Source organism: Misgurnus anguillicaudatus, chromosome 24 (assembly GCF_027580225.2).
Source record: "Misgurnus anguillicaudatus chromosome 24, ASM2758022v2, whole genome shotgun sequence".
NCBI classification, from domain to species: domain Eukaryota; kingdom Metazoa; phylum Chordata; class Actinopteri; order Cypriniformes; family Cobitidae; genus Misgurnus; species Misgurnus anguillicaudatus.
This window is the reverse complement of record NC_073360.2, coordinates 11,931,198-11,946,352: the sequence shown is the minus strand read 5'-3', so window position 1 is coordinate 11,946,352 and position 15,155 is coordinate 11,931,198. Positions and strand designations below refer to the sequence as shown.

Below are 15,155 nucleotides of genomic sequence, written 5' to 3'. Positions count from 1 at the left end.
GCACGTTTCTTCTGAACATAAAAAGCAGGAGCACTTCATGTCAGCAAGAGACACTGCGCAGATCTTCACGGTAGTATCGTCACAATAGCGCAATTATGTCTGCCAGCTAAATTATGGCAATACCTTTCATTCTTGTGCTGTGTCTTATAGCAGAGGCTAAATGTTGTGGTTTTGTAATAGTAGTAGTATAGAAAAAACATATAGTTTGGCTGTATTTTCTTCCCTTTCTTCACTTAGCATTGCATCACGAACTGATTTAAACCTTAAGGCGCCAGATAACATCTCGATCACAATAAATCACTTCATGAGCAGACCTGAAAAACACGAAAAAAGTTTTCACATGGCAAACACTCATTTAAAGCCTCCTGATGCGAGTTTACATGGCATTGATGTTTGACTATTACAAATAACAAATGAACTTTCAATAGAAAAATCTATATCCTCTCCTTTAATATCTGAGCATATTTACAGTACAAACCTTGTCAGTGAACTATGAGGCAAAAAATAATAATAACCGTAATCAATGTCAAATAAAGTGAGGTTTTGACTTTAGGTCAAATGGTCCAGCCCTACTATTTATACATAAATGGTACATATTAGGATTTTTTTTTAAGTTCTGTCCTACAACTTTTGTGCCAATTTTTCGGAGAATGTGTAGATCTGCTGTGGCTGAGGTTTTGGTTCACTGAAGCGGGACGACTAATAACGTCCAGATTTGTTTTTCCTTAATCGCAGAACTAATCTGTTAAATATTTATCCGTGTGTTAAGTCATGACGTAAGGAATTCTGCTTCCAGGTCCAAGCCTCCAGTCATTCCATTGGAGGATATTATTTAAAAAGCTGTTTATGAGCAATATTTATTTATTTATTTCACACATTTAAGCAAACATTTTATAAGCTCCCAGTGTACACAGCAGTCTCCAGGCTCACAGAATCACCGAAAGCAATGTATTGATAATCCATATCTGGTTATCTCGGATTTTGTTATGGAGATAAAAATTAGGATTGTGAGTTTTTGGTAGTTTTACATTATGATACGAGTGTATATCAGCATTTTCATTTTTGTCATTTCCCTATGACAGAGTTTCCCAATCCTGGTCTTTGAGGACCCCCTTCCTGAATGTTTTAGATGTCACCTTATTTAAAACACTTGATTTAACTCATCAAGTTTTTTAGGAAGATAAGTTAACAATTTGGTTTGGTAATTTCAAGATGACACATAAAATTGTTATTTTTTTGCTGCTGGCTACCAGTCAGAAATACAATTCTGCTTGAAAATGTGATCTGGATTTGAGTGATCCGAACTTTGATGAGAGTCTTGGGTGGAATCTGATATAAGTGGCTAAACTAAATGTTTGAATTGATTCGGGTCAGTCCGTTGTATGGTTTGTGTGAACTCCAAAATATTTTTTTATCAAATTCTGGCCAGCGGGTGGTGAGGGCATGGAGCCAAAGCGTGACCATACCCATAAAACATGCTTGAAGAGATACTGATGATGGGCCATTTTTGGTGGCCTGTCACAAGGGAAATATAACAGCACTGGAGGACCATATCGGGTCTTATGGACATATAGGGGAATAAAATGGGGTGTGTTTGCTTAAAGTGTTTTGACAACCATGCGATTACAGACTCCCATGTGATCACACACTCCATAGTGATGTCCTGCAGAGCTGATGGCACAGGGTGGCAGTTTTTTTGCCAGAGCACATGATTAAAAATGTCGCATAAATGGCTTAACACAGCAGCAATGGGGTCATTCGTGTCACCTGTTAGACTTTTTACACTATAGAGCTTGGATAACAAGCCACAATGAGGAAGGTATCTAATCTATCAATATAAAACAAATCTTTCCCAGTCAGATGTTTAGCTTACGCAGCATAGTATGAACGTCATTTACGTCATTTGATATTAATGTCGTGTCTGAGCATCTCTGGTTATGTAACATATAAACGTTGACATTAGCACAGAATTACGCTTGCAGGCAGCAAGCACGTTTCTTCTAAACATAAAGCACAGGAGCACTTCATGTCAGCAAGAGACACTGCGCAGATCTTCCCGGTAGTATCGTCACAATAGCACAATTATGTCTGCCAGCTAAATTATGGCAATACCTTTCATTCTTGTGCTGTGTCTTATAGGAGAGGCTAAATGTTGTGGTTTTGTAGTAGTTGTATAGAAAAAACATATTTAAACCTTAAGGCACCAGATAACTTCTCAATCACAATAAATCACTTCATGAGCCGTCCTGGAAAACACAATAAAAGTTTTCACAAGGCTAACAACCATTTAAAGCCTCTCGATGCGATTTTACATGGCATTTATGTTTGACTATTGCTTTCAAAATCATGCTTATGGGAGTACAGACATTTAATATTCCCCTACAGTTGGGTTCATCAATCTGGGAGACTGATTTGTTATTTCAAACCGTAGGCATTTACATGATATGGAGATTCATCATATAAATTGCATACATCAATATTTACTAAGAAAATACCAAATGATACCATTATAGAGAAGACATCATTACAAAAAGCGACATTAGACTTTTGAATTCTCTCTTTTTAAGTGTTGGTCAGTCAAAAAACGTCCATATTTGGTCATTCTCAGTATGTCCCAACAAAAAGTTTTGCACAAGTGTCGAGTTAAAAGCTGTTAAACTGTGGCATGGTGAAGATGTATGCATGTGAAAAGCTCTTAACTTTAGACAAGTGTGAAACTTCAGTAACACTCTTTTGCATTTCTTGTACATAAAATCTACTTTTGTACTTCCTCATCCATTGGACTTGCACAACAGAGGGCATAGCCAGTTTTTTCATGGGTGGACCTTTTTGGGGTAGGACCCAGTGTTTTTAATTGGGGTGGCAAAAAAATCACTAGAGACATCATATACATATACATTCTAAATGAAGACATAGAAGAGAAATATCTCAATGTGATTTTCCTGGTTAAAAAATAGGGGTGTCACGATTCCCCTAATCCTCGATTCGATTACATTTTCGATTCTAAGGTCATGAATGATTCAATTCGATTCTCGATTTTAATTTTTTTTTTTAAGACAAAAAATGATAGGCCATACTTATTTATTATTATTATTATTATTATTATTATTATTATTATAGTTTCACATTAACATGCACATTGCGTACTTTTCCTCGCATGGGGGTTTGTGGGCTTCATTTTATGTGAGAGGGCTTGTAGAGAGAGGTTTCTTCTTGCACACACAAAATGCGCACTTCTTGGACTCCTGGGTAGGGTTGCACCAGTCGTTCGTAAGTTCTTACTTAAACTGGGACGTAAAGTCCAAACTAGAGGCTTAGTAACTACTAGCTAGTTTATAACTAACTCTTTACTTAATTCGGTTGCACAATTTGTTCTTAAGGCAGAACGTAGCTACAGTAGTAGGTCGTAAGCTCTCCGTAAAGTAATGCGTTGTCGCATAGAATGACGTCTATTTTTCTTAACCCAATCACAAACCTTATAATGGGTAAACAGGAAATAGTCTGAACAGTACGTAATTTCAAACTCATTGTTGTCTCGCCTAAACTGAAAGTTAAAAAAGACGTTAAAGCAAACGTTATCGAACTCAAAACATTACACTTTTAATTAAAATATCAATCCCACACATGGAGGAGAAAACAAACAGGAAGAAATTTTAAATTTTATTTTAATTGATGGATACACAGAAAATTAAACAGTTCTTGAAAACTCGTTAACGAACTTACGGCTCTTCATAATTTATACGAGCTCATCGATGTAATATAATCTGTCTGACGTCTTATTCCAAGCGTTATTCATGGACAGAGGCTTCCGTAAATATTTAGTTACAATGTATTGTTACGTTTAAAGTAAGTTTAATAGTGCAACGCAAAAACATTTAGTAATGCGTAAGTTGTAACTTAGTGCCCATTTACGTCGTAACTAAGCTACGTTGTAACTTACGCACAGCTGGTGCAACCGGCCCCTGGCATCTGAAATTAAACCAGTGCGTCATAAGCAGCTGCGCTTCTTTCTGTCTCACGTGCTCTCACATCTATCCGAAGTATAAACATAAACTAAAGTGGTAATCCTTACGTATTTGTTCAGTTTAATGCGTTTCATGCGAGCTGAGACAAACTATCCCTTTTGTTTCAAATATAACCCGCTGCATCTTGGCGGCTCTCTCGCGCACGTGCAGAGAGCTGCGCTCTGTCCAAAGTCAGATCACTAGGTAGTAATCCTGTTTATGATATGCATTTCAAGGAGTTGTAGCGATACATCCCTTGTGTTTCAAATATAAATCGCGTTCCGCTGGATCCATGTTTTTAAAGGCACCTCTGAGAGGTTTATTTTCCCTCGCTTGGCAGGCCGACCGGACGTGACATGGGGTCGTGGCAGCATTGGCGACCCCATTTTCGAATTCGAAGTTCGAGGTTGTGACTTAATTTCGATCGATTTTAGAAATATATTAAAAATTATACAAAAGAAGCGAATAATTTAATTTTTCTGAAAGGTAACTAGGTAAATAACACTAATTTTACTGACCTGATCACCCAATTCGCTCTGAACTTTCGCCGCTGAAGTAACAAGTTTAAATTTTACTGTTTACTGTGGGTTCAAACCGCCATCGGCGAGAGCGTAAAAGCTCTGGCTGCCCTGCCAATGACGCTATGGAAAATGTGTAGTGTAAGGACTTTTTTTAAGTTCCGTCCCAGGGACAACTTTTGTACCAATTTTTCTGAGAGTGTGTAGATCTGCTGTGGTTGAGGTTTTGGTTTACTGATGCAGGACAACTATGCTAACGTCTAGACTTGTTTTTCAGAGCACAGCCTTAATCGCAGAACTAATCTATTAAATATTTATCTGTGTGTTAAGTCATGACTCATGACGTAAGGAATACTGCTTCCAGGTCCAAGCCTCCGGTCATTTTAATGGAGGATATTATTTAAACAGCTGTATATGAGCAATATTTATTCATTTCATGCATCTAAGCAAATATTTTATAAACTCACAGACAGTGTACACAGCAGTCTGCAGGCTCCTTTTTTAAAACACTCGATTTAACTCATCAGCTTTTTAGGAAGATAAGTTAACAATTCTGGAAGGAGGCTGATGAGTTTTAAAAAAGGAGACATCTAAAACTTTCTGGGAGGGGGTACTCGAGGACCTGGATTGAGAAGCACTGTCTTGTGGCATCTGTGAGCGGTTGGACCAGGTAGTGATGAGTGATATCAGAATTAAAAGGATAGCCAAATTTTTAAAATTAGCCCATGATGTACTCACCCTCAAGCAATCTGAGCTACATCATCTTTCAGACGAACACATTTGTGCTTATTTTAATACATGTCCTTGCTCTTCCAAGCTTCATAATGGTAGAAAACAGGGATCACGGAAAAACTGCATTCATCCTTCACATAAGTAATTCACGCGCCTCCAATGGGTTATTAAAGGTCGTCTTCTGCTGGTAATCAATGCGATTTTGTAAGAAAATACAGAGATTTCAAACTGACTAATCTGTCAACATATAATCATCCTTGTGTCGTTCCCAACCCATGTGTCTTTCTTTTTGTGTGCAACAAAACATTTTCTAGCAGAATGTCCAATGATTAGACTCCATCCACTTTCATTGAATATTAAAAGAAAAGCTTAGACATTATTCTGAATAATGCTGTGTCTTCTATTTATTGTTCATGTGGGTTTGGGACATCACACGGGCGTAAAATGTACCCATTTACATTTTTAGGAGAAGATTGTTTAGGCTTGAAAATGACAGGCAAGAACTGTCTTTTGTGTCTCCTTCTACCTAATCCTCGTCTTTGACATTACAAACTACAGTACAGTTATTGTGCAAGACATTCTGTTTAAAATAATACACAATTTATCTCTAAAGTAAATGTTTGCAGACTAGACTAAGATAAAGTGAAGTTTAGAGAGAAGATGACTTGTGTGTTTTTCCATTAATATCTCTCTCTCTCTTTCTCTTTCTGTCAGATTTGTGGTTTCTTGAATGCCGTCAGTCCGGTGGGGAACGACCAGCAAAACCTCGCGGCTTTCCGCTTCCATGCTAGTAACCCCATCCTGGATCCTTGGATCTTCATCATCTTTCGTAAGACGGTCTTTAAACACCTCAGATCCTTCTTCCGCTGTCGTTTTCCCAAAGATGCAGTAAAGAGCACGGCTCAGAACGCCCTGTCTGTCCCGTTGGAAGTAGGAGACACCAGTAACAGCACCGCCATACAGAGCAAGATCTATTGTACCCTCCCACAATGAGATCTTGAGGATATAAGGACAAAATGACATTGTGTGCTAAAAAAGTCAGGGGGGTTGGACTTTATTTGGTTAAGCCTAAAAAGACAATACGAATGTATCAAACCAAGAATGACAGCATGTCGAAAAATGGACAAAAATTGGTCTGGCCGCAGTTTCATTAAATGGAAGCAAAAGACTTTGTAAATATGAACATTTATGCCTAAGCAGGTGAAAAATCCCTAGATGTGCAAGTGTGCTTGCTAAAATACCCGAAACTAAATGTATAAAAACAACCATTAAGCAAATTTGAGGATGTGGCACATACCAAAAACCACATGCATACCCAAAACAGAAGTGTGTACAGATGTTCACAAACAGTAGTCTGCAGTTTATCAGTACCTAACAAGCATCGAGAAACGTCCAATGTCAGAAACTTTGGATACAGATTAAAATCCTAAGAAATAAAATGTACTTATGTTGTTCCAATCTGTTGAAATGCTGCTATTTTTACATACAATGAAGTGAATGGAGACCACATTATTTGTGGATTTGGAACGACATGAGGTTGAGTAATGATGGACTTTTTTAAGTGTACTGTCCCTTTAAGAAAAGAGGAAAGACTCTGTCTACTGCAGAACGGTCAAATATATCAACATGTCGAAGTGTTAGACACATCAAACGTACAGTAATAAAACCGTGCTATGGGGTGGTAATGCATTGCTCTATAACATTTAAAGGCTTTTCACACTACATTTGATCATGGCTTCACATCTTCATTCGTGGGCCATTTATAACTCTGAAAGTGGTTAGCACCCTTTATAAATAATAGCACTGAATAACAAATAAAAGTGTGAAAAGCCTACACTCTTAAAATGAAGGGGGGCTTAAAAGGTTCTTCACAGCGATGCCATAGAAAAAAAAAACATTTCTTTCTTGCCTTTATATAACCTGAAGAACCTTATTCCACCTAACTTTTTTCTAAACAGAACTGTTGATCAGACGTAAAAGATGTAATGTGGGATTTTTAGCAGCATCTAGTGGTGAGATTGCAAATTGCAACTAACCTCAATTTCGAAACGCAATGAGAAGCTACGTTAGCTGAAACATAGAAGTGACTTCCATCTAAGGGTACGAAGATAAAAACGTCTCATAAGGAAATAAAAACAATACAGTGCATCATGTAAGATCTTTATAAATCACTAATAATATAGATTTAATGTATTTTAATTTGCATTTCTGTCAAAAGATTCTTCTAAAAGTCCCACATTGTGCCTTTAAAGGTTCTTAATGGAACCATTCAGCCAAAAATAGGTCTTTTATGGCATTGTGAGAGTATTAGTTAATGAATTTGTTTTACTTTAAAATTAAGTCATGCTGTATTTGATCATTTTCTTCAGATAAATATAGCAGAATGGTTCACAAACCCTAAATAATTGCTCAGCAATGGTGAGTTTTAGTCCTACAACCTTTGTTTTTGGTGTTAAGATGTGTTTTGAAGTGGGCATTTTTGTGAAAATGTAAAAATCACATTTCAGTTTGTATTTAATGATGGCACACAAGTATGTGATTGAATTATGATTTTATTTAAATAATGAAATCATAAGGCTTTGTATAGTGTACAGTACAGTAATAAGAATGTATGTGTAGATATAAAAACTATCCTCTAGCAATGCATGCTTGCTCTCATAACCGCTCTCAAAGCTATTGTGATAGTCCCAAATAATTAACACAAAACTGTATATCCGACTTTATATAGGATACATATGCTGCTGTCTGCCATATTTCAGCGTATTTACACCCTAACTTAACTAGCCAAAACGCAAAATGTATAAAAGGTGGCACTCAACCCTGAGTAAATGTGTTTAATATTATGTAATGTTATTACCTACGTGTGCACAATGTGTCCCGTGACTTCCATGGTATAGACTGTTTTAGCGGCAACAGAGTCATTCGTTTAAATCATAGCCAAAGCGTATCATACATTACTGTGTAAAATTAACTCTTTACCCACCATTGACGGGTTATCTTGTCAATTAAGAGAAAACATTTCCCTGCCAATGATGCTGTCCTGAAAACTTTTTTACGGTAACCTGTAATTCCGCTATTATCCACTAGATGGTTGTCACCCAATTTATAAAAAACTAAAGCAAAACTAATTTTTCAACATTTAAAACTCTGTGTATGTTTTGATATCCATTCTCAATCTGATATCTAACAAAATTTAACATATGAGATAGGATGAAAGTTTTTTTCACGTTTTGTTTGTTTGTTTGTTTGAAAGCAGAGGGTCTTTTTTCATTTGATATATATATATATATATATATATGAAGAGTTTCGTTGCAAAACGAGATAAATCCGTTTTTTTATTGTTCAGAAATCTCATTTTTTGGTTGTGCATTCCAATTAATAACAATTCAACTGCAGTTGGTTTGTTTTGATTTAAACCTTCATAACTTAAAAAATACAGCTAAGTAGCACCATAAAACAAAATAATAACATGATAACATAATAATAAACATGTTTTGACAAAAATCTTAAAAAATGGATTTATCTCGTTTTGCAACGAAACTCTTCATATATATATATATATATATATATATATATATATGGGGGATTTCTAAGTGGGCTATTGACACAACATGTTCGCCAGATGTAGCCATCAAGCCAAATATTGAATTCATACAAAGAAATCAGAACATTTAAGTATACAAGTTGAGTCATAATAAATAAAGTGACTGCCAAGATTACGAAGATCTTGAGAGAGTTCTTTGCTTTTACCCATTATGAAGTCTTTCCTGTGTGCCTCCTGGGTAATGAGAATCCTTTATAGGCCAATTAGGACTAAAGCAGCTGATATCAATTAGTACTGATAGGGGGCAGGGTTTCTCTCTCAATACTGACAGATTTTAGGTGATCTCCTGACTTTCTATGCCATTTTACACCTCGTTCTCTTCATGTGTTCAATTCTTATCCCCTGTGTCATTTCACTTATTATGACTCAACTTGTATACTTAAATGTTCTGATTTCTTTTTATGAATTCAATGTTTGGCTTGATGGCTACATCTGGTGGAAGTTCTGTGTCAGTAGCCCACTTAGAAATCCTCTTACTGATAAAAATACAGATGTGTCAAATTCGCTGTGTATATATATATATATGTGTTGTATGTTTGTTTATTTATATAAGAACATTTTCCCGGAAGGCATTTTGTGAAACCTTTGTGAAAACCAAAAAAGAACAAAACATGAGACAACCAGCACACAACAACAAAAGGGCAATAGTTAATTATTATGTAGCAAATAAATGTGTAAACACGCCGTGAGAGACGACTGACGCGCACTTGTTCTGGCGTCCTTTTAAAACTGTCGAATGATGTGGATTGGTAGGGTAGAATGTGACGTCATGTACAGTATAAAGTTGGGTGATTGACATCTGAATGGACCAATGGGACAACAGGATGGATCTGGGATGGGATAGTGAAGAGAGAATGCCAAGAAACAAAACAGAGATCCGCACAGACGTAACAGGTGGGAGCTGTGCAATATTCTGCTGATATGTATTATTATAGAATGTGTTCGCATCTGTTTGCTATTACAGTATGTGGAGAATCTGTCATAATATTTAATAAAGTCATTCTTAAGAAACAAAGCCAATTGTACGGGAAAGTTTAAGGAAATATTGTATTTGTTTTAAAACAACCACTAAATATACAGTATAAGAAATCATAACTTGCACCCAAAGTACCAGACTTTACCTACAATACCATACATACTGTGTATATGTGGGGGGGTCAAAAGAACTATCACCCCTAATGCTAAATAATATGTATTTATTGTTACAAGCCGATGTAGTTCTATCAGAGGTTGTAATGGGAACACATAAAACACAAATAGCCACTAACGGTGTCTATGAGTTTTTTATAAATTGCAATGAAAGGGAAGTTATTACCTAAGATTTTATTACAGAGTAAACAAACTAAGTGATTGGTGTTATTTGTGTGCATAGCACAACAGGTTTGATGTGTACTGTATAGCGTGCAATGCCAGTGTAAAGTTCCTCTCCTTCCCATCATGTGTGCTGAAAATGTGCTGTTTGCATCCATGTTATAAATTTGACACCCTATGATGTGATATGATATTTTTGTAAATTGCTATATTGTTGAACCAAGTTTCTTTGCACAGTATACAGTATAGTACTTCAAATATTGTTCAATTGCACTTTGCAGCTTAAGTTGCCTGCTATCAGAACGCTAGTAAAGAAAACAACACCCTCTCCAAACAAACAACATGTCTTTGTCGATTTCTCAGCACCAAAATGTTATGCAACAAATTAATTATTTGAAAAGAAATTAGAGGATTGATGAAAATTCCAGGTTGTTTTTAAATCAGGGCTGCCTTGAAGACGCTATAGAAAAATGTGACATTCATCGTCCTGTTCAAAATGTACATTTATTTATAAAATTTAATATATTATTATATACCATTATCAAAAATCAATCAAAATGTAATTCTTTTTAATTTCTTTATTGAATATGTAATTGATACGTTACAACCGAGTGGCAACCTTCTGATCTCTCCAATTCATCGACTGGCCCCTAGAGGCAGGCTCCAAAAGGTAGACGATTCCCATAGACCTCAATGTTAAAATGGCCAACTTTACAGTAAAAAAATTATATGTTTACAGCCTGGTACAAAAAGTGTTTTTGGCCTGTATAGTTATTTTTCACTTCATGACAACTTTGAGGGGGGTGAATTTTTTTGTAACTCATTTGTTTAAATTATAATTAAGCCCTAAAGTTCTGCATAATTAAGGGCGTGGCCACTTGAGTGACAGGTTAACTGCCACTGTTGTCACTAGAGTCGATTTAGGCGGGCATGGTTTCATCAACCAGTCACCTCAGCTTCACCCACGTCCCGCCTCTTTACCCATTTTTGGATATCCACGGGTGATGCGCGGTGACGTGCGGCCAAGATGGCGACGTCAGGCACCGCCTACTTTAAGCTTCAAAAACAATCTTCACAAATCAATGGGTGACGTCACTACGTCCATCTTTTTTTACAGTCTATGGTTACAACCAAAACATTACAATAATTAGAAGTAACATAAAAAGAAGAAAAAATTAAGGGAAAAGAACAAAAACCATGGCTCAAATCAAACAAAACAAAAAGTATACAATTAAAAGGAGAGGGCATTGTACAAATTTAAGAAAAATCACAAAAATGCATTGTTACATGTTACATGACTCCGGGCCGCATCCAGACCGGAGCGGCTGACTTCGGTGCAGATTTGGTGCAGATCCGGCCCAGAGTCGCCTGCTTTCTGGGATTGTTTCAAAGCAGCTTTATATGAAAATGCAGTCAACATTTGAAATGGATCAAAACCTTTCATAAAAGTTGTCTTAAAATTTTTAACAATACCAATTTTTGTCTTACGACACCTTTGATTTTTGATCCACTCCAAATATTGACTAGTGTAGATAGCAAAACAGCGAAAATGGATTATATGCCATTGTAGGCCTATGTATATTTTATATAGCAGTGGTTTTCAAACTGGGGGCCGCGAAATGGTGCCAGGGGGCCCCCAGTTTTATGAAATACATTAATTTATCGTGAATTCTGTGTAATTAAATCTAAAAAAATAAGGCTACTAACCAAAAGCACTGTTTTTTGTATAATTTAATGTTTTTTATTAAAATGTTGAGTTTTAGAACAGTTTTTTGTCACAAATTTTCTTTGGGGGGCCGCGAAGGAATGCACCGTACACAAGGGGGGCCACAGGCTGAAAAAGTTTGGAAACCACTGTATATAGCATTCAATAGTCCAATAGTTTTGTGTTTGTTGTGATTGTCCATCTTTATGGACTATTAAACACTTGAATTGATTACAATTATGACCATTAGCAGCAATACAAATGTATTGAAGAGACAACCGAGAAACACAAGATGGGTTTAATAAAAAGCTCTCGAGCTTTAAACTACCACTCCAACTTATACCACTAACCTATGTAATACTTTGTAAAGGAAATATGCTAATATTTTTCAGTTCATTTAACATTGACTCTAATCTATTTTCAGATCTCACCCTGCTGGTAATATAAGCTGAAGTGTATAATGGTTTCACAATGTGAGAACAAACCACAGAAGCGATGTGTTTACAAGAGCAAATGTATGTTTGCTCAATGCTGTTGGTCTAGGAAATTGTACAATAGGTTGAGTGGTGACACTTCACCGAGTTTAAAATACATGACAGATGTGGCGTGCCTTGATGCTCTTTCCCTTTGTGTGATGAATGTCAGCAGTGAAAGTCTGTTGTTGTTGCTCATTCATTTAAAAAAATGAATTTACAAACTGCTTATTTTCAACACAATGAATGAAAGTGGATGAACATACTACTAGACAACTTATTTTGTGTTTCATATGAATATGCTATACTTTGATTTTCCATGACTATGTTTGTAGGTGTTCTGGAGATGTCTTATACTAGTCCCAGAATGCATGTTTGAGATGCCTTAAAGGGATAGTTCACCCAAAAAGAAAATCCTGTCATCGTTTACTCATCCTCATGTTGTTCTAAACCTGTATGAATTTCTTTTTATCTGATGAACACAAAAGAAGATATTTTTTAGAAATGATGTAAGCACACAGATGATAGTAACCATTGACTTCCATAGGAAAAACAAATACGATGGAATTAAATGGTTGCTGTCAATCACTGTGTGCTTACATCATTTATCCCAATACTTCCATAATATTTGTTTTCCTACACTGTAAGCCCATACAGGTTGATTGAACTTATAAAAATTTATGGAAACTCGTTGCCCTAAAAAAAGTTAATTTTGCCTGGTTGAAATAACAAAAAATGTTAAGTTTAATGTACTTAATGTTTTAATTTCTTCCAATATTACTGCACTCTTAACCCGGATTAGTTGACATTACTAGAAATTTGTGAGGAAACCCGTTGCATATAACTTTAGTTTTTATCACTTTATATTACTTTTGATGTCATAAATGGTATTATAACACAAAATTAATGACTGACATTAAGTCAGTCATTGAATAAACGTGATTCTCCACAGAAACACACACAAACTGTGTATTGTCAGTACTGTGGAGAGAAATACAATAGAATGTTCTGAACAGGGTTCATGTACGGAAACACAAAATTATAATTTACAACAAAACAACATCAATAATATAAGAGCTTGAACCTATATGACATTTTATTAACAAATATTTGAGTAGAGAAAGTTCTTATCAGTTTTTATTCTGTGAAAAAGCAGAAAATAATCAAAATATTTATAATACATTACAGATATTGATAGTAATCAGTTGGACAAAATATATAACACTGACCTAGTGGTTTTTGGATATTTTACTGCAAATATCTTACAAATTGCACCTTTAAATAACCACCATGTTGTTAACTATAAGTCATGGTAGATAAACTATTTATCTAACACAAATTGCCCTTGACGTTCTTAACTTTATTAAACTCCAACATCATTTTGCACATGACATCATCATTTTAAACACTATATAAAGGCAAGCCTGATGAAATAAAAGTTTGCTAAATTTGCTATCTTTGCATTTCAAAGGCAGGATTGTTTATACAGTAAGACCTGTAGGGTTAAGACAAATGATTATTGACAGCAAAAAATTAAAGCTCCTTGATCTGATTATACAAAATAAAAGACAAATGATAGGAAGTGTGTGATCCAGAATACTGGAATCAATGCGTGTTGTTACAACCAAGTTTTATTATTGAGTGATGATTCATTGATTAAATTTTTTTTGGCACAGTTGCACCCTGCATAAAAACATGCTTTTATAGTAAATCTTGACGCACGTAACTATAACATATCTTCCATTTAAAACCTGAAGAATAGAATTGCAATAACATGTTAATACTCAATCTATACATCAATGTTTTTTATGCAAAATGACCACCACAATGGTAAAATATGGATCTATACAACATATAAACAAACACTTGTTTATTGCAGTGTTTCTTGCAGCATAAACTTGACTATTTTATGTTACACTGAGGTAAGGGATCTTTTAAGGTGGTATGTTTAACTGGAAATATCTGTTAACAGGAGCTAAATGCTCTTGGAAACTCTCAGTAGCTCTGAAGCAGCTGAGACTAAACAAGCCAACTGATGAATTAGTTACATAATCAAACAAAGTTCTTGTCAACCCAAAGGGTAATATTACACAGGAATCAAATGAATAATGGCATCCTGTGACGTATACACCAATATTAGGACTGGACCTGTTCACCCCTTTCCCCAGCACCTTATTTTCCACAGATGAGGAAATGTTAAGTGTGATGTTGATGATTACAGGACTTTGAAGTACACACTTAATGGCAATTGAGATTCGCTTGGCAACAGACGTCAGGCTTGAAACAGATGGCAGACCTTTTATAGAGCCGTGAATCAAACTTTACATTTCAACATCCGTGACCACAGTCAGTATTTGCAATCTTATTTATTTAAAATCTAAGGTCAACACTTTCTTTCCGTCTGTTTGATTTGGTGTGTGAATCAGATGAAATGGCTTGATTGGCCTTTTCACTTTATGTTTCAGGATATTCTAAAAGAAGCAGTTTGGAATGAGAGTGAAGTTTAAATGAGCAAATGGCATCACTAAAGTGGATTTGTAGTCTAGACCACTTTAACTGAGACCTATTTACACAAAAGGCCTATATATTGTGGCCAGCCTAAGGCACACCTGTGCAATAATCATGCTGTCTTGATATGTCACACATGTGAGGTGGATGGATTATCTCGGAAAAGAGAAGCGCTTACTAACACAGATTTGTGAACAATATTCACACTATAAAATAAAAATAGGCGTTTTTGGACATCGAAATTACAGTCATTTAAAAACTTGCTTGATCTCAGATTTCTGAAGTTATTTTGAGTTGCCA

At 35.7% G+C, this 15,155-nt stretch overlaps 1 protein-coding gene across 4 annotated transcripts in view; it reads left to right on the top strand.

The window, feature by feature from the left end:
* Positions 1-6,712, top strand: part of ptgir (prostaglandin I2 receptor) — a 50,966-nt gene extending 44,254 nt beyond the window's left edge. For all 4 annotated transcript variants that reach the window (XM_055195992.2, XM_073862675.1, XM_073862674.1 and 1 more), the window contains one exon: positions 5,969-6,712. In XM_055195992.2, coding sequence (XP_055051967.1) covers positions 5,969-6,247 — 279 coding nt within the window. In that variant the 3' untranslated portion in view covers positions 6,248-6,712. The remainder of the gene's footprint in view (positions 1-5,968) is intronic.
* The last annotated feature ends 8,443 nt before the right edge of the window (positions 6,713-15,155 follow it).